This window comes from Phocoena sinus, chromosome 6 (genome assembly GCF_008692025.1).
Source record: "Phocoena sinus isolate mPhoSin1 chromosome 6, mPhoSin1.pri, whole genome shotgun sequence".
Classification (NCBI taxonomy): domain Eukaryota; kingdom Metazoa; phylum Chordata; class Mammalia; order Artiodactyla; family Phocoenidae; genus Phocoena; species Phocoena sinus.
Window position 1 is genome coordinate 33,284,961 of NC_045768.1, and position 19,681 is coordinate 33,304,641.

Below are 19,681 nucleotides of genomic sequence, written 5' to 3' on the forward strand. Positions count from 1 at the left end.
TTCTAGCACTGCCCCTGATTAGCTGTGTGACCTGAGACAAGTCCCCTACACTCTCTGAGCCTCAGTGTCCTCACCTTTAAATTGGGGATGGGGGAAGCTGGGAGGAGGGGAGGGGAGGACCAACACCTACGTTACTGGGTGTTTTCAGCATTAAATTAGCTCATTTACATGAAGTGCTTAGAGCAGTGCCCAACTCATGGTATTATTATTATTATTATCAGCAGATGCTGATAATAAAAAGGAGACAGCAATCCTCACTCGGCTGACTTTATAGGAGCAAACAAAATAAAACTCTTGAAAACAAAACTCTAAAGTTGTGTCTAAGTGTGAAAAATTTGGTGTACAGTGCATTAAATCTCACAAACATTAGGAGACTGTAAGAAACAGGCATTTCCAACCCCACTTGCTTAAATAAACGTCGCGGCTATGATACAACAAACCATGTGGCAAAGTCTTTAGAACTTCTTATCAAGATAGGAAACTAATTTTCCTTTTTATAATTTAATGTAATACAGCAAGCCAATATTTGAAGATACAATTTTTTTAACAAGAGTACCAATTTAACACTTTAAGGAAAACACACCCAGGCCAAATTTAGAACACTGATTACTACATAGACTGACAGGTATTGACAAAGAAAACGCTGTCCCTAACTTGTTGTGTGATCTCAGGCAACCCCCTTCCCTCACGGGCCTCATTACCACCTCCACCCACTGGGCAAAGGATGATCTCTGGGTGCCTTCCAGGTCTGCATCCCATGGACCTGAGATTTGAAGGATTCTTTTAGATCAACAGACACGCCTGCAACTAAAGCATTGTGATATTTCCTGAGCTGACAACACCATCTAGTGTGTGTGTGAGAATAGACACCAGTGACCAGGCAACCAGGACCTGCATTCTTATTCTCACTCGAATAGTCTGCTACTCAAAATTTGATCCAGTGTGGCATCACCTGCGTGCTTGTGAGAAATGCAGGATCTCAAGACCTATCCCAGACCTGCTGAACCTGAATCTACCTTTTAACAAGATGTCAAGTGATTCCCATGCACATTAAATTGTGAAAAGTACTGCTTTCATAGGAGGAGAAAAGGGAAGCTAGTTAGCGCAGGAAATTTCCCTTTAACACATATCCAGAATCGACCCATATAAATAAAACAAATCCTTCCCAACTCACGTGTAAGGAGACTGTCATGCAATGAAGGTTCAGGTTCTTGGGAATTTTTACAAGTTTTCAAAAAGGAATCTTCTGGAATGATAAGTAGGCATCTGATGAGATGGGCATCCCTGAGCCAGAGTTTCAAATGCACCTGCATCGTCTACATTGTTATTAATGTAATAATCATACTGATGAGTCTTTGTTTCCACAAATTCAACATGAACTTGACCACTCTGAGCTCCCAGAGGCCACCTCAGGTCCCAGCCACATGGCCCATCACAACATGGCAGCTGATTTCTTCAAAGCCAGCAGGAGAATCTCTCAGCAAGCGACCTCTAGAGGCTGAGGTTTGCAGTCCCACGACCTCAAGGAACTGAGTTCGGCCAACAAACAGTGGGCTTGGAAGAAGAGCCCAAGTCCCAGATGAGATAGCTGCCCTGGCCAACACTTTGATTTCAGCCAGTGAGATCCAGAGCAGAGAACCCAGCTAAGCCATGTCCAGACTTATGACCTACAGGAACCACTATATTTGCTGCTATATTTGAGGCAATCTATTATGCAGCGATAGAAAACTAATAAAGATTTTGGTACCTGGGAGTGAGATGACACTGTAAGAAATACCTAAAATGTAGGAGCAGCTTCAGAATTGGGCAGTAGGAGGAAGCTGGAGGAATTCTGCAGCACATAATAGGGAAAGCTTAAATTTCCTTAATTAAACAGACTGTTAGCAGAAATATAAATGTTGAGGATGCTGCTGGTGAAGGTTAAGAAGAAAGTGAGGAACGTGTTATTAGAAAGTGGAAAAAGGAGATCCTTATTATATAGTGGCAGAAAGCTTAGCAAAATCGTCTCCAGCAGTTACGTAGAATTTTTAAGGGATGAACCTAGTTATATAACTAAGGAGATTTCCAAGCCGTGCTGAAGATGCTGCCTGGTTTCTTCTTGCTGCTTATGGTAAAATGAAAGAGGAGAGAGATTATTCAGAGGGAAAACTGTTATACAAAAATTAAGTAGGACTGAATTATTTAGAAAATTTTCAGCCTCTCCAGATAGTAAAAGAGGCTAAAAATCAGAATGGCTACTGAAAATGTGGCATAGAGAAAAGACTGAGTGTGTGACTGTACAATCTTTTGTTAAAACCTCAGAAAGATCAAAAGCTCAGAACGTTCAGTCACACAAAGGGCCCTTTTAAGAGATAAAGAGTGTGTGCATGTCATGGATATTCTTGACTACACCAGGGGCATCCAGGAAGCTGAAGGTCATTATCACTCAGCCTTCTCAACAGGAGGCCAAGAGAGAAAAGGGATTTGTTTAAAAAGATCTAGTGGATGTGGCTTCTGTCTAATGGAGTGAAAAGCAGTGAATCCATGAAAGACCACAAAGTTCTTGAGAATCATCTCAGCAGAAATCCTGCCAGCTGGGGGGACTTCCCTGGTGGTCCAGTGGCTAAGATTCCATGATCCCAATGCAGCGGGCCCGGGTTTGATCCCTGGTCAGGGAACTAGATCCCGCATGCCACAACTAAGACCCTGCACAGCCAAATAAATAAATAAATATTAAAACAACAAAAAAAGAAAAGAAATCCTGCCAGCTTGGACAAAATGGGACAGAGAGAGAGAGAACAAAATGAAAAGAGGAGGTTGGACAACCAAAATTCTACTGGTGGTAAGCAGGCTCACAAAACGACTCAGCTGTAAACGTGTGTTACTTTTCATAAAATAGTAAGGATGACAAGAAGGTGGAACCACGTACCCAGAGGGAAGAGCCAAAAGCCCCGATGATTATTCCCAGGTCTTGAAATTGAATCAAGAAAAGTCAAACATTTACCTGATTTCAAAACAATTATGGACCCATGACTCCTTTTGACTTTCATTTCCCCCTGTTTGAGCCAGAATATCTATAAACATTATCCTATGTCTTCCTACCACTGTATTTTGGGAGTATTGGGATGGATAAATGGCCTCTTCAGTGTAACAGATGGAGAGCAACGGTGTCCTAGCAGCTGCATATACTGAAATGAGCTGCACCTGGACCTGGACCTGATTTAGATTTTGGACTTTTAGCTGATGAGATTTAGATTTAGGTGATGAAAATTTAGACTTTGAACTCATGCTGTAATGAGATGAGACTCTTGGGAACCTTGGGAGGGAGTGAATGTATTTTGCGTGTAAGGGATGTGAATTATTGGGGATCAAAGGTGCACAGTGATAGGCAGAATTCTAAGATGACCCCCCAAGATTCCTGCCTCCTGGTACACATGCCAAATATAATCCCCTCCCCTTGACTGTGTGCAGGATCTGTGAATATGATGGCATATCACTCCAGAGAAGGAATTACCTGGATGTAATTAAGGTCCCTAATCAGTTGACTTCTGAGTTAACAAAAGGAAGATTATCCTGGGTCAACCTGACTAGATCAAGTGAGAACTTAAAAGAGATAAGAATCAGCAACAGACATTCTCCTACTGGCCTTGAAGAAGAAAACTGTCATGTTGTGTAGAAGGCCATATGGCAGGGAATGGGAAATGGCCTTTTAGAGCTGAGGTCCTCAGTTCTACAGCCTCAAGAAATTGAATTCAGCCAACAATCAGTGAGATCACAGATGAGATCACAGCCGTGGTGGACACCTTGACTGAAGCCTTGGGAGACACTGAGCAGAGAATCCAGTCAAGCCATGTGCAAGGGACTTCCCTGGTGGCACAGCACAGTGGTTAAGAATCTGCCTGCCAATGCAGGGGACATGGGTTCGAGCCCTAGTTCGGGAAGATGTCACGGAGCAACTAAGCCTGCGTGCCATGACCACTGAGCCTGTGCTCTAGAGCCCACAAGCCACAACTACTGAGCACCTAGAGCCCATGCTCTGCAACAAGACAAGCCACCACAATGAGAAGCCTGCGCACCACAATGAAGAGTAGCCCCTGCTCGCCACAACTAGAGAAAGCCCGCACGCAGCAATGAAGACCCAACTCAGCCATTAAAAAAAAAAAAAAAAAAAAAAAAGAGCCACGTGCAAACTTTTGACCTACAGGAACTGTAAGATAATATATTTAACGTTTTAAGCTGCTAAGTTACAGAGGCTTCAAAGCAGCTGTTAAAAATATATTCAAATAATTAAACTATAATTAAAGAACTAAAGGAAAATATGCTAACAATAAGTCAATATATAGGAAATCTCAACAGAGAAACAGATACTACTGAAAAGAACCAAATGGATATTCAGAGTTGAAAAAAAATGACTACAAAAAATGACTACTGGAATAAAATGACTACATAGCTCAATAGTTTGATTTGACAGAAGAAATCAGTGAATTTAAAGATAGATCATCAGAAATTATCCAATTTGAAGAACAGAGAAAAGGGCAGAAAAAATATTTGAAGAAATAATGGCTAAAATCTTCCCAAATTGATTTTTAAAACATTAAATTACATTCCAAGCTCAACGAACTCCAAGTACAATAAATACAAACCACATTTACACATATCTTAAACTGCTGAAAGACAAAGAGAACATCTTAAAGGCAGCAACAGAAAAATGATTCATCCCATACAGGTAACAAAATGATTAATGGATGACCTCTCAGTCAAAACAATGGTGACACTATGGTAGTGTAATCCCAAATTCACTGTGCTGAAAGAAAAAAATCCTTGTCAACTAGCATTCTATATCCAGCTAAACTATCTTTCCAAAAACTGAAAGCATAATAAAATCATTCCCAAATAAACAAAAACTGAGAGAATTTATTGCTAACATATCTATCCTAGATGAAATACCAAAGAAAGGCCTTATACTGAAAGAAAATTACACCAGAGGGTTACTCAGATTCACAGGAAGTAATGAAGAGCATGGAAAATGGTACATAGATGGGTAAATATAAGAGACTGTGTATATTATATGTGCATATTTTTTCTTTTTCTCTTACTATTTAAAGCAAGACCTAAACCACTCTGTTACTGAATTTATAACATATAGATATAACATATATGTCCATAATAGCACAGGGGAGGAGACAGGAGCTATACTGATACAAATTTGCTAAATTTTATTCAAATTAACTCAATACTAAGAATGAAGAAGATTGTAATAAATCCAGGAAGAATAATATAATCCCTTAGGGCAACTGCTAAAAAAGTAACTAAAAAATATATCTGAGAACTTAACAGAGGACATTCTTATCCATATCATGCAGATGAGGAAATGAGTGCTAGCAGGTGAAGCAACCTACCCCAGCTGGGGCTGGCCCGCAAGATCCTGACTCCACACAACAGGACTGGAGGCCAATCCATACCTTCCAGTGGGGCAGGTGGAGACCTACCCAGGCTGAGACTCCTCATCCATTAGTGAAGGGAAGATTCCTCAAAATATTGTAAATTGCCTTACAGTCTGAAAATATCTTCCCGGACACCCTGAATATTTTTATTAGTTCTTCCATCCTAAAAATTACCACGTAGAAACTGCTGGCGAGAGTAAGAGGGATGACTTCTCAAGCAAAGCTAATTACCGGCAGTGTCCAGTGAACACACCCAAAAATGCTTGTGTAGACTCCCAGCACTCATTATGAATTTGATCAGCATTAATTTTCTGTCTGCCTGAACTGTCTTCCTATACCCTGGGAGGGGCTGACACCCCTTCAATGGAGCTCAGACCGATACTGCAGGAAGGGCGGGAGGAGGGGGCAGGGCAGGACTTCTTACCTCCATTACAGGCCGAGGGGGCATCTCACCTGCTTTATAAGTTACCACAATGGAGGAGGGAAGCTTTGGCCTCACAGCATAAGACATTTACAGGAGAACTGAGCTGTGCTGGAAGGAGTTCATATCGTATTCCTGCCTGCTGAGGAGCTATTTAATCCTGTAAAAATAAAATAACTAAATTATTTAATATTTATTTTTGAATAAACACCTACTGATGTTTACTGTGCTTCACATTTTATAAAGTGCATTTTTGAAAACAGAAATTTAATGAACCCATACTGTATGCCAGGGACTAAGCTAAGCCCTCACCTGCTCTATGTTATTTAATCCTCACAAGTGCCCCACAAGCTTGGTTTCATTATTCTCATTGCACAGATGAAGAAACTGAAGTTCAGAGTGGTTAAGATGCATCAGATTGATCCAAGCCAGGTGAACTGGATTTGTTCCTGGCTAATTGTTAAACTGCATCCCTCAAAGGGGAATGTGTAAAAAAGAGCCTGAGACAAAATTTGATGCTTTTTAATCAATTGAAGACATGTGTCATCTCTCACATCTGACTGACTGCAAAAACAAAGACTGGCAATGTTCTTGCTTTTTTTAAAGAAATCACTCATACTGACTTCATCAAGTTGACAAGATCTCAGAAGTAGATCTGGGATCGTTCACAAATCAGAATTATGAAGAGAAACTGCAGCAGCTGCTGTGGCACAAAATCTAACGTGGACTGAAATGACCAAATATTATTAATGAACAAATTTGAAAACTGACTTTCACATACAGCATTACATTTCTCCCTGACACTAACACGTGATAAAAATTAAAAATGATATAAACATGTTTTAAAGTCATTGTGGTAATTACTAAAAGTAGCCAGCCATCCCATAGCTAGGCATTGTCAGAAGTCTACTCTGTGCAGCTGAAGTTTATATTAGCCCAGTACATCAAATTGTTCCCTTGAAGTTTCAGCTTTGGTGAGTCCTCTTTGACTAACATAAAGTTTTGACTATGACAGCAACACATAACCAAGTAGCATTCTTTATTAAATAAATCTAGATTATCTCAATGACCTGAAGGAATCAATATAATGTTCCAGTGTCCACCTATCTACAATGAGAAAAATCTTAACCCAATGTTTGAGGTATTATCAATTTATGCAAAGTACATTGCATGAGTCTAATTTCCATGCAAACATCTTCATACCTGGGAATCCTTTCAAATACCAAAATAAAATATTTACCTTTTTGCTAAGGGGAATAAAAAGACATGACAGTAGAATATACATCTTGATAGAAAAATAGTTAAAGCTTTTAATTCTCTGAATACCTAGCGTTAACATTTTATGACTACCCTTTGAAAACAGGGTATTTGGGAAAAATTTTAAAGTTTTCAAAATCAGTACAAAGCTTATTCACATTTTTATTAAAGCCAACATCACTTTCACAAATCACAAAATGATTTCCTTATGAAAAGAAGAGCAGCCAAGTGTTTGGTGTGTCTGTCTCTGTGCTTAGCTAAGTCTGTTAAACACGGAGTCCAGGGGCTCCCCCCATCTCCTCTAGATGGGCTCCGTGGTACAGTGACACTTCATACCATGTGTTCCTTGAAGAACCATTTCTGATGATCTGAGTTGGTACAGTCTCGTAAGAGTGGTACAAAACTGTCGCTCAATTCCTTCCTCTCAGCCTGAACACATTTCTTGGACTGTACATGAAATAAAGAACCATCCTACAAAAGATAATAGACATTGGGTGTTCAAGATAATTATAAGCAATTCCTCAGAAAGTATCTTTTCCTTAAAATGTGTTGTTAAGTGCTCAGGGTGGTTTTTATTATTTCAGAAATATTTATTGAGTTGTGAGTGTCTGCAGGTATGAAGTCAGCCCATGACTGTCTGTGCATAGAGAGGGCCAGCCGTGTAGAAACGTATGTCATGCTTGTCTCTCCCCAGGGCTCTTCATGAGGTCCATGACTCTACCGTCAGGGCCGACGGTGCCATCTGCTGGCTGTTCTGGGATCGGTCAGACCCTATATCTCACCCTTGCTGATGTTCTTTTCCTTCAGGGTAACCAGGACCAAAGATCCTTTATTAATCTCTTCCACTTCTCTTAGGTCAACTAATTCCACCTCTGGTAGTCTCTTTCTCCTATGTATTTAAGTGGAGAATCTGGAAACTTGGCTTTAGTCCCAGCTCAGCCACAGACCAGCTGGGTGAGGGGACAGGTCACCAGAGAGGAAGCGGGTTCTGCAAACAATGCCAATTCCCAAACCCCGAAGGACAATGACCCTCTCTAATGCCTCACCCATTTCTTCTTTCCCCAACTGTTGCTGAGTTAACTCGGCAAGTCTCTCCCCAAGTTCTGGAGTTTATTTTTTTCCCTCCGTCTCTCTCTGGTGTAAGCTGTACAGCCCCCAAGGAACTTCATCATGGTTGAGCAGCAAAAGGGCAGAATAAGTGGCATACCTGTTCCAGGGAAACAGAACCCTTGGAAGTAAAATTAGATGCAAAAGAATCTCAATAATATTAATCTGGAAAGCCCTTAAAGGTGCTCATAAGTTGCCTTTAGAATAATGTGAAAGTAAATAATTAAAACTTCCCTCCTCCCACCCTTCTAAAGAAACTTGCTTAAATGGTCACTGAAATTAAAGATTTTTAAGGTAAAATTTTAACGACATTTCAAACCAATTTCATGATTTCTATCTTGCATTACTCTTCTTTGAGGGCTTACAATGGCTTCCAGTTGGAAGAAAGAAGGGAAGGACAAAACTTTTGGGGTTTACAAAAATATTTTCCCTATTATTTTTTATATCACATAGCACTATGGTGCCTGGCTTTTCAAGGAAACCTGCAAATTTCGTTGCTAATCATAACACTTTCTACAGGAAAGCATATTCCAACTTCTAATTATACTTAGAATTAATCCATTTATAAGTAGTATAGATGAATCTTTCTATCCCTGGGGCCAGGCTGGGAATGAAAGCTTTCCATTGACATAAAAGTGAACTAATTCTTTCTTTTGAATTATTTTCTTTGGATTTATTCCCTCAAGTGCTTTTTTAGTGAGTCTTTGGAGATGACTGATGTATGAGTCCCACCACGGGCTTACTGCAAACATGGTAGAGGCAGTGCCTTTCAGGCGTGAAATAACACCCAGTTCCAAATCAACAATGGCTCTTCTGATAGAGAACTAACTCCATCAGAGAGGTTTTCTTGGTTATTATACAAGTAACAATTAATGTCTATAGAGCTTTACAGCTTCCAAAGACTCTTTCTGGCCATATATCTACTCTTCACTAGAGGTAGACAAGGCTGTGATTATTGTCCCCACTTTAGAGCTGGGAAAAATGGGACTTAGACAACGGGAGTGGCTTCTACTTGGATCTAACCTCATGTTCTTACACTTGGCAATTTGTTTCACTTGTTTGAACCCCACATGATCTCTGAACACATTGGCGACAGCGCCTCTTCCCATTCCAGCCAGTTGCAGCTCAAAGTGTAAGGAGGACAGGAAGACTGAAACGGAATGGACAGTGAGGAAAGAAGGAAAGTGCTATCGGTGCTGGATGCCATGGGATCCCTTGGGGTCACTGTGAAGTTCCTGGTCTCCTATAGGGGGCACATCCCTGAGACTTGCTAGGGACTCGCTTTACTTCCAGACTCCCCTCTGCAGCCTATGGGGCCAGGAGTGACAGCAAGGAAGGCGTGAGACAGCTCCCTTACCTCCTGCAAGATGAACTTCTGATCCTCTGGGGTGGCTCCCTCGCAAAGATGCATGATGAGAACATCCATTCCGGCCTCCACCGCCACGCAGCCTTCTGGCTGGTGGGTGTTATAGCGTATTTCATTCTGGGACGTGTACTCGAAAAACTAGAAACAGGGCGGCCAACATGTGCCAGTTACCCTCTGATGTGCAAAGAGGGAAGTCTTTAGAAAGAGGGATGAGAACCTGGGGTCACCAGGGCGTGGGTGCTGGGATCCAGCCTTCTCCCCTCACCCACCAACACCAGCCTGTGTCCCCGGAGCACCACGTGCACCTCTGGAGGGGTGCTTAGCAAGCATGAATGGAGGGGCCCTTTCTCATGCCCTTCTCGTTTGCTAGATTGTGAGGGTGGGGCTGGTTCCTGGGTCACCCCACACCCGCTGTGCCTATCCCCAGGCTGTTGCAGAACGGCAGGAAAGAAGATGGACCGGTCCCAGCAGTCAGGGGCTCTCTGTGACCTTGACCAGCCACTTCCTCTCCTTTTCTTCATCTCTTTCCTCCTCCTTCCCCCGAAATATAATGGAGGCAACCATACCTTGGAGACTATAAAAGTTCTGTGCACAAGCAGGCAACAGGACTGCTAACAGGAGGACTTGTTCTTCAGAGCAATGGTTTTCCTACCCTAGTGTGCCTAGGAAAAATGCTGATTCCAGGCCCCACTCCCAAAGAGGGAATGAGGATTCCTTCTGTCTGAGATGGGGCCTAGGAAGCTGCACTTTTACACTTCTAACAAGACACACAGCCACCCATCCACCATGATCCATCCCCTTGCTTCCAGGAGATTCTGACACAGGTGACTGTTCTTAAGGCATATGGAGCACTGCTTCTCAAACAAATCTCCCTGAAAGCTGGTCAAGACAGGAGATGGGTTGGGGAGGGATGGGATGGATCTGAGAATCTGCATTTCTAAGCTCTCAGGTGATGCTGATGGTACCAGGTGGGGACACCTTTGAGGAGTGCTATTCTAAAGGGGGTTGAAGAACCTAAAAATTTTAAGGCTGTAGGGGTCTGAATTATGAAAGCTTACTGTTGACCATAATGGTGCATAATATTCAAATGGAATCGGGGTGACTCCAGGTTGGAGGAAAACTTGAATGCCCACCCCTCGTATCCAGTGTCTGACACCTTACTTAGGACAGCAAGGCTTTGAAGGTCCAGAACCAATGCTTTGCTCTCTCCTGCATCCTCCCCTGGGCCCGCCCTGGCGGGTTTGCCTGCTTCCCAGGCCAGGGTCCTGTTATGGTCCTCAGAACTTCCAGGTCTTGCTCCCCTGCCCAGCTTGCAGTTCAGCACTTAACCCAGACCGATCTACCTGGGCCCTGACTGATGAAACTGCCCTAAAAACCGCTTTGCAATGTGGCACTACACATCAAATCCTATAATTTCATTTAAGAATTAATTCTGGAGAGACCTTCAAGATGGCGGAAGAGTAAGACGTGATCACCTTCCTCCCCACAAATACATCAGAAATACATCTACACGTGGAACAACTCCTACAGAACACCTACTGAACGCTGGCAGAAGACCTCAGACCTCCCAAAAGGCAAGAAACTCCCCACGTACCTGGGTAGGGCCAAAAAAATAGAATAAACAGAGACAAAAGAATAGGGACGGGACCTGCACTTCTGGGAGGGAGCTGTGAAGGAGGAGAAGTTTCCATGCACTAGGAAGACCCTTTACTGGTGGAGACAGGGGTGGGGTGAGGGAGAAGCTTCAGAGCCGCTGAGGAGAGCGCAGCCACAGGGGTGCGGAGGGCAAAGCGGAGAGATTGCCGCACAGAGGATCGGTGCCGACCGGCACTCACCAGCCCGAGAGGCTTGTCTGCTCACCCGCCGGGGCGGGCGGGGGCTGGGAGCTGAAGCTCGGGCTTCGGTCCGGTCGGAGCGCAGGGAGAGGACTGGGGTTGGCGGCGTGAACACAGCCTGCAGGGGGTTAGTGCACCACGGCTAGCCGGGAGGGAGTGCAGGAAAAGGTCTGAAGCTGCCTAAGAGGCAAGAGACTTTTCTTGCCTCTTTGTTTCCTGGTGCGCGAGGAGAGGGGATTAAGAGCGCTGCTTAAAGGAGCTCCAGAGACGGGCGCGAGCCAAGGCTATCGGTGCGGACCCCAGAGATGGGCATGAGACGCTAAGGCTGCTGCTGCCGCCACCAAGAAGCCTGTGTGCAAACACAGGTCCCTATCCACACCTCCCCTCCCGGGAGCCTGTGCAGCCCGCCACTGCCAGGGTCCCGTGATCCAGGGACAACTTCCCCGGGAGAACGCACAGCGGGCCTCAGGCTGCTGCAACGTCACACCGGCCTCTGCCGCCTCACGCTCGCCCCGCATCCGTACCCCTCCCTCCCCCTGGCCTAAGTGAGCCAGAGTCCCTCAATCAGCTGCTCCTTTAACCCCGTCCTGTCTGAGCGAAGAACAGATGCCCTCAGGCAACCTACACACAGAGGCAGGGCCACATCCAAAGCTGAACCCCGGAGCTGTGCGAACAAAGAAGAGAAAGGGAAATTCCTCCCAGCAGCCTCAGGAGCAGCGGATTAAATCTCCACAATCAACTTGATGTACCCTGCATCTGTGGAATACCTGAATACACAATGAATCATCCCAAAAGGGGGTGGACTTTGGGAGCAACTGGAGACTTGGGGTTTGCTTTCTGCATCTAATTTGTTTCTGGTTTTATGTTTATCTTAGTTTAGTATTTAGAGTTTATTATCATTGGTAGATTTGTTTATTGATTTGGTTGCTCTCTTCCTTTTTTAAAAAAAAATATATTTTTTCCTTTTTGTGAGTGTATATGTGTATGCTTCTTTGTGTGATTTTGTCTATATAGCTTTGCTTTTACCATTTGTCCTAAGGTTCTGTCTGTTTTTTGTTTCTTGGTTTTGTTTTTTTTTTTGTGGTACGCGGGCCTCTCATTGCTGTGGCCTCTCCTGTTGCGGAGCACAGGCTCCGGACGCGCAGGCTCAGTGGCCATGGCTCACGGACCCAGCTGCTCCACGGCATGTGGGATCTATCCCAGACCAGGGCACGAACCCGTGTCCCCTGCATCGGCAGGCAGACTCTCAACCACTGCGCCACCAGGGAAGCCCTGTTTCTTGGGGTTTTTTTGTAGAGTTTTTAGCACTTGTTATCATTGGTGGATTTGTTTTTTGGTTTGGTTGCTCTCTTCTTTCTTTCTTTTTTTAAATTACCCTTTAATTTTTTATTTTTAATAATTTTTATTATTTTAATAACTTTTTATTTTATCTTATTTTTTTCTTTCTTTCTTTTTTTCTCCCTTTTCTTCTGAGCCATGTGGCTGACAGGCTCTTGGTGCTCTGGCCAGGTGTCAGGCCTGTGCCTCTGAGATGGGAGAGCCGAGTTCAGGACACTGGTCCACAAGAGACCTCCCAGCTCCACGTAATATCAAATGGCGAAAGCTCTCCCAGAGATCTCCATCTCAGTGCTAAGACCCAGCTCCACTCAACGACCAGCAAGCTACAGTGTTGAACACCCCATGCCAAACAACTAGCAAGACAGGAACACAACCCCACCCACCAGCAGAGAGGCTGCCTAAAATCATAATAAGGTCACAGACACCCCAAAACACACCACCGGATGTGGTCCCGCCCACCAGAAAGACAAGATCCAGCCTCATCCTCCAGAACACAGGCACCAGTCCCCTCTACCAGGAAGCCTACACAAGCCACTGAACCAAACTTAGCCACTGGGGGCAGACACCAAAAACAACGGGAACTACGGACCTGCAGCCTGTGAAAAGGAGACCCCAAACACAGTAAGTTAAGCAAAATGAGAAGACAGAGAAACACACAGCAGATGAAGGAGCAAGGTAAGCACCCACCAGACGTAACAAATGAAGAGGCAACAGGCAGTCTACTTTCCTGAAAAAACTTTCAAGAAGAAAGTTTTCCTACCTGAAAAATAATTCAGGGTAATGATAGTAAAGATGATCCAAAATTGTGGAAGCAGAATGGAGAAAATACAAGAAACAAATACTGTATGCTAACACATATATATTAAAAAAAAATGGTCTGAAGAACCTAGGGGCAGGACAGGAATAAAGACACAGACGTAGAGAACGGACTTGAGGACATGGGGAGGGGGAAGGGTAAGCTGGGACGAAGTGAGAGAGTGGCAAGGACATATATACACTACCAACTGTAAAACAGATAGCTAGTGGGAAGCAGCCACATAACACAGGGAGATCAGCTCGGTGCTTTGTGACCACCTAGAGGGGTGGGATAGGGAGGGTGGGAGGGAGACGCAAGGGGGAGGAGATAAGGGGATATATGTATATGTATAGCTGATTCACTTTGTTGTAAAGCAGAAACTAACACACTATTGTAAAGAAATTATACTCCAATAAAGATGTAAAGAAAAAAAGAATTAATTGAGTAAGTCATCTGAAATGCAGATCTGTTGGTGTTTTTTCCCTCTTTTTTTTTTTTTTCTGACCAAAGATGTCAGTGGCAGGGTTATTTATAGTCACAAAAACAGAGAGAAAGGGAATCAGTTACCTCAACAGTAATTAATATAGCCACACAAAGGAATATCAAGGGGCCGTTAGGAATGATATTCTCAAAGGGTGTCTAACAATACAAGTAAAGTATGATTAAGTAATGGAAATAAGAGACTATAAAACATGTAGACATTATAACAACTATTTAAAATACATAATACCAAGCTCATGCATTAAAAGACATGGGGGGACTTCCCTGGTGTTACAGAGGTTAAGAATCCACCTGCCAATGCAGGGGACGTGGGTTTGAGCCCTGGTCCAGGAAGATCCCACATGCCGTGGAGCAACTAAGCCCATGAGCCACAACTACTGAGCCCGCGTGCCACAACTACTGAGCCCGTGCACCTAGAGCCCGTGCTCCGAACAAGAGAAGCCACCGCAGTAAGAAGCCCACGCACCGCAATGAAGAGTAGCTCCCACTCACCGCAACTAGAGAAAGCCCGCGCACAGCAACGAAGACCCAGCGCAGCCAAAAATAAATAAATTAATTAAAAAAAAAAAAAAGACACGGGAAGTAAATATATCTTAATTATAATGGTGGTCGCTCTGGGTCCTGTCATTTACTACTTGCTTCTACTTTTTATATTTCCCAAATGTTCTGTGATGAGTATATATTACCTTTATAATAAAAAAGTCACATATTTAATGCTTTAAAAACACACAGATTTCCCCTCATCTCCCTCTTTAAAGGCCCACACCAATGATCCCTTGAGCACTGAGCGTCCCATTGTCCATTGTCCCAGAGCTTGAGAATGTCAGTCTATTAAAGAAGCAGCACCTACCTGGTTCTGACCCATCCCGTGACAGTGGTACAGAATGACCTGATGTCCTGTGATCTGGTGTTCATTGGGAGGGTCATAGTCAAAGCAGTAATCTTTTAGTCCTTTGTTCTGGAGCTAAACAAAACATAAAGGCATTTTAGTCCAGATTCCACCTAAGGCTGTGTGGGCGGGTAAATGGAGTAAGAGGAGTGGCTGCCTCAAGAACTGGACTCACTGCTAAGAGCCCCTGCCATTTCTAGTTTTAAAAGTGTCTTCCCATCCTATACCACAGGCAGGAATCATAAGCTCCATTTTAAGATGAGAAACCTGAGGAGCAGAGAGATGAACTCTTTATGGCCTGAGAGCTCATACCACTTCATGTCTCTTTAGTGCAGCCTTACTGCTGCACTAGGCCAAACACAGCTGGATTGTCACCTTGCGTATGTACCAAGGAGCTCCTGCTATCACGCATCTGCGAAGGACACCCCAACTGAGAGACCCGGCATTCCACAGATCAGAAGTCCATCACTGTAGATTACAGGAACAGCATAATACAGAGCCAATGATTCACACACAAAGTCACACGACAGGTAAGCGGAGATACCTGAGTCTTGAATCCAGGACCTCAGACTCCAAGTCCAGTACTCTCTCCATCACTCAACACTGCCTAATCTAATGTCATCTCTAAGGTACTTTTGGATCTAAATCCCTTTAATCATTCTAAGAGCAAAAAAACCATGGGAGGTTCCATGCTCCCTCCTCCCTTCCAGGAGCCTCCAGAGAAAGACTCAAACATCTTGCAAATCCCTTTCTGGAGAGTTTAAAGAACCTCCTTCTGAACCCCACTCTTGCCCTGGCCCTTGTCCACCTTTGACTAGCCTGGTCCTGAGGATAAGACTCAGCCATATAGAAAGAAGAATCCACAATCCACTAGCTCATAAAACACAGAACAGCATGTTCTTGATGTCCCTTTGCTTGTGAAGGAATCTGGGAACAGGAGATGTGAATAATCAGAGCATCTTATATCTAGAAGAACTCAAACGTCATTAAGCCAAGTTGTCCCCACTCTTGACCACCAAAGAACCTCAACCTCAAATCAGCTCCCTGTGTTCAAAAGATGTGGTCTACCAAATAAACTACAAGAAAAACTAAAAAAGAAGAAAAAAAAGGAGAAACCCCTAAAGATTAAAACAGATTGATTAAGCTAACTATATCAAGTTGGTGATAGACATAGAGAATGATTTTGAATGACTTTAGAGCATAGTATGTTTGACTACACTTCCCTAGTGAAATATATTTTATAAATAAATAGAGCTGCAAGAAATCTTAAACCTCATTCAGTATTACACTGTCAGTGGGAGGGTGGAGCAGAGAAGAGGGAAAGCAAGAGAGGCAAAATCTTGGTAATTGTAGAATCTCAGGGACAGGGCTCATTATACCACTCTCTCTACATTTCTGTATGTTTGAACATTTTCATAATGCTAACTAAAATGAACACACCAATACCCTGCTTTGTATTTATCAAGACTTCCAGAATGGAACACAGCTCTTCTGATGAACACAACACAGCAGAGGAGGCCTCCCTAAGTTGGTGGAGTTTCAAGCAAAAGCCAAAGGTGCTGGACATTTTAGTTGACCTCATCCCAACAACATTTCTTTTAGGTTTTTTGAAATAACACAAGTGACTCTCCTTCCCTACTACTGCTTTTGTGGATCCCTGAGTTGGAATTAGTAACTGGTCCAGTTATTGAGACTTGAAGTCATGTGATAGGAGTTAGTATAAAAAAATAGGACTTGGGAACACCAAGTTTCCAAGCCTCAGTTTCCAACTGTAAAATAGGAGGCTGTACTCACCAATTCTGAGATGCTTCCTGTGCTGACATTCTGGACCTGAGGCCCAGAGACTCAAGGGGAGAAGGAAGGACAGTGGATGAAAAGGGGGGAGGGGTGTGGGAGAGGCCAGCTGTCGCCATGAAGGGGTCTTTCTTTCACAGAGTTCGTCAATCAGACCTGGAGGCCAGGAGCACCCTGCCCAGCATGGGCCCACCTCGCTCACCATCCCGAAGAAGCCAGGCCTGTCCTCAGGCACGTGCAGTTCTGGATACACGGTACTCAAGAACCACTTGAAGTCCTTACACTGGAGCCTTGCACGGAGCTGCCTCCTCTCTGTCACATCCCCAAAGGGTTCCTGAGAAAATGACAAAACGGTGAGCCCCTGCAGGCCACGGCGCTTCCTATCAAAGCCCCTCTCTCACTCACTCAGTAAGCTTTTATTGAGCACCTATTGTGTGTGTAGCCTGCACGGTGCACGGAGGATAAGGAACGGCCTCAGACATAGTTGCAGCATCTTAGTAGGAGAGACTGCTGCACAAACAATGACATCCCCAGGTGCTCTCACTGCAGGGAGGTGTGGCCAGGTACAGGAAGGAAGAACACAAAGCACCTGCAGATGGGACAGGGAGCTGAATTCTGGGGCTGCACCAGCATCCCTGGCCCCATGTGTCATCCATGAGCGTGTGATCACAGACCAGCAACAAGTCAGTAGCACACGTATGCCATAATGTTCTGATTCACCACTGATACCTGAGCACTCACTTCCAAACATAGGTAAGTATTCTAGAGGTAATTATGAATGAAAACCTTATATGCCCAATCTATTGAAGTCTAAATATATTCTTCGGATAGTAAGAGCAAAATACTGCAATAATAAATACTTGTAGAAGTCTAGTTTTATGGACAAAACCAATGATTAAGAACTTTTTTTTTAGTTTATTAATTAATTAATTTATTTTTGCTGTGTTGGGTCTTCGTTTCGGTGTGAGGGCTTTCTCTAGTTGTGGCAAGCGGGGGCCACTCTTCATCGCGGTGCGCAGGCCTCTCACTATCGCGGCCTCTCTTGTTGTGGAGCACAGGTTCCAGATGCGCAGGCTCAGTAGTTGTGGCTCATGGGCCTAGTTGCTCCGCGGCATGTGGGATCCTCCCAGACCAGGGCTCGAACCCGTGTCCCCTGCATTAGCAGGCAGACTCTCAACCACTGCACCACCAGGGAAGCCCCCAATGATTAAGAACTTTTGAATAATTAAATAAAGCAAGCATCTATTTAGCACAGCAAATGTGCAACCACAAGAGCAATGCTGAACGCAAAGATAGGACTGTCCCTGACGTTAAACTATTAAAATTTGACAAGTTAAACATTTAACAAAATGGTAATGATAGGAAAAACATTTGAATAAAATTTCCAATTTCTCCTTATTTCCCAGAAGTTCATTCTTTGATGAGAGTCACTATGACCTCATCTTCAACCAAATATCCATTTCAACACACGGCCACTGGTCATTCAGACAAAAGGTGCATGCAGTGCCCCTCTTTCTAACATATTATTCTTTGGGAACCATCAGGAAGAGGGATCTGTGGGTTTCAGACTGGGTGACAGGGAAAAGCAGACGTTTCTACCCTGCAGCCCTGGGCAAGAGAGAGGAAACAATGACCCTGGAGCCCAGAGGCAGAGAGAGACCAAAGGGGAGGTCAGGGTGAGGGTCCTGAGGGTTCCGCAGAGCAGAAAGAGATCCACTGGGGTGGACCCAGTTCTACCCGCATCAGCTACGAGGCCTTGGGCAAGTTCCTTAAATCACTCTCTCTCTGAGCTTCGGTGTTCTCACCTCTAAAATGAAAATTTCAGAGCTACCCTGAAGGGTTGCTATAAGGATTCACAAGAAGAGAGTTTCATCAAGTGGCCGGGAAAGAGGTCTTGGGACAGAGCTTCTTGTCTTTCCACGTGGCCCCTTAGTTATGTGAACACAGGTAAGTGGGAACCCTGTCCTGGGGTGTGCAGAGGTGGTGTGTCAGAGGCAGTGAGGCTCTTTGCTAAAATGTATTTGTAACCCCAAAATCAATACTTGTGGTGTCTTCACGCTTTCAGTCATTCTAAAACATGACAGTCACCCAACGTGCATGTTCCCAGCTGAGGTCACGTCTCAGCTCTTGTTCTGAAAGCAAGTGTCCTGTTCATGGTCTATTTAGTGGCACGGTTTTCAGATTGTTCTGCATTGTATTGGTGATTTCACTGTTTTAAATGGCCCCCAAGCGTAGCGCTGAAGTGCTGTCCAGTGTTCCTAGTGCAAGAAGGCTACGATGTGCTGGAGGGAGAAAATAGGTGCATTGTATGAGCTTCACTTGGGCATGAGTTCAATGTAACCAATCAACAGTGTATATTTAATAAATTATTTAAACAGAAACACACATAAAACCAAGTTAATGATCGATCGACAAAAATGTCCACCTGTGAGAGGTATGCAGGACTCTAACCCTGTACTTCCCCCACGAGCAATGGCTCAATAATTGGTTCCAAATTCAGTGACTGCAGTGCCTGTATGCAGCATTAACTGCTGCGAATAGTGAGAATCAACTGTCTGTTGTTACTGTAAGTGAAGGAATAAAGTTTTCCCATACAAGTGTCATGAGCACCCAATTTCCTCTCTATTTCTGGAACTAGATCTACTATGGTAGGAGGACAGAATTAGCTGCTGTTGTTCGGATGCAGCCAGATGGAGCGTGGGCAGGCCGGGGAACTCACCAAGCGGGCCTGGGGGTTGCGATGGTAGTAGAGCTCTTTAAATTCATCCATCCACACTTCAGCTGCGCGGACACTGTTGGCCAGAGCCTTGTTGCGGGAGTAGGGAGCTTGCCTGGGGAAAACGTGGCCAACGTGCGAACACGGGTGTGTCTCCAGGGTGCCCCCGCACTGCCAGATCTGTACACAGAGCGGGTAGGAGGTGTGGGGTGGGGAGTGAGCGGGAAGTCAGCTGCAG

General features: G+C 44.2%; 1 protein-coding gene across 1 annotated transcript in view; it reads right to left on the reverse strand.

Moving 5' to 3' along the window:
* Window positions 1-6,350: 6,350 nt before the first annotated feature.
* The window catches only part of GALNT12 (polypeptide N-acetylgalactosaminyltransferase 12), a 39,731-nt gene continuing 26,400 nt past the window's right edge, over window positions 6,351-19,681 (reverse strand). The window contains exons 6-10 of the mRNA XM_032636257.1: window positions 19,447-19,623; window positions 16,930-17,061; window positions 14,895-15,008; window positions 9,566-9,712; window positions 6,351-7,572 (exon numbers count right to left, since the gene is read on the reverse strand). Coding sequence (XP_032492148.1) covers window positions 7,432-7,572; window positions 9,566-9,712; window positions 14,895-15,008; window positions 16,930-17,061; window positions 19,447-19,623 — 711 coding nt within the window. The 3' untranslated portion in view covers window positions 6,351-7,431. The remainder of the gene's footprint in view (window positions 7,573-9,565; window positions 9,713-14,894; window positions 15,009-16,929; window positions 17,062-19,446; window positions 19,624-19,681) is intronic.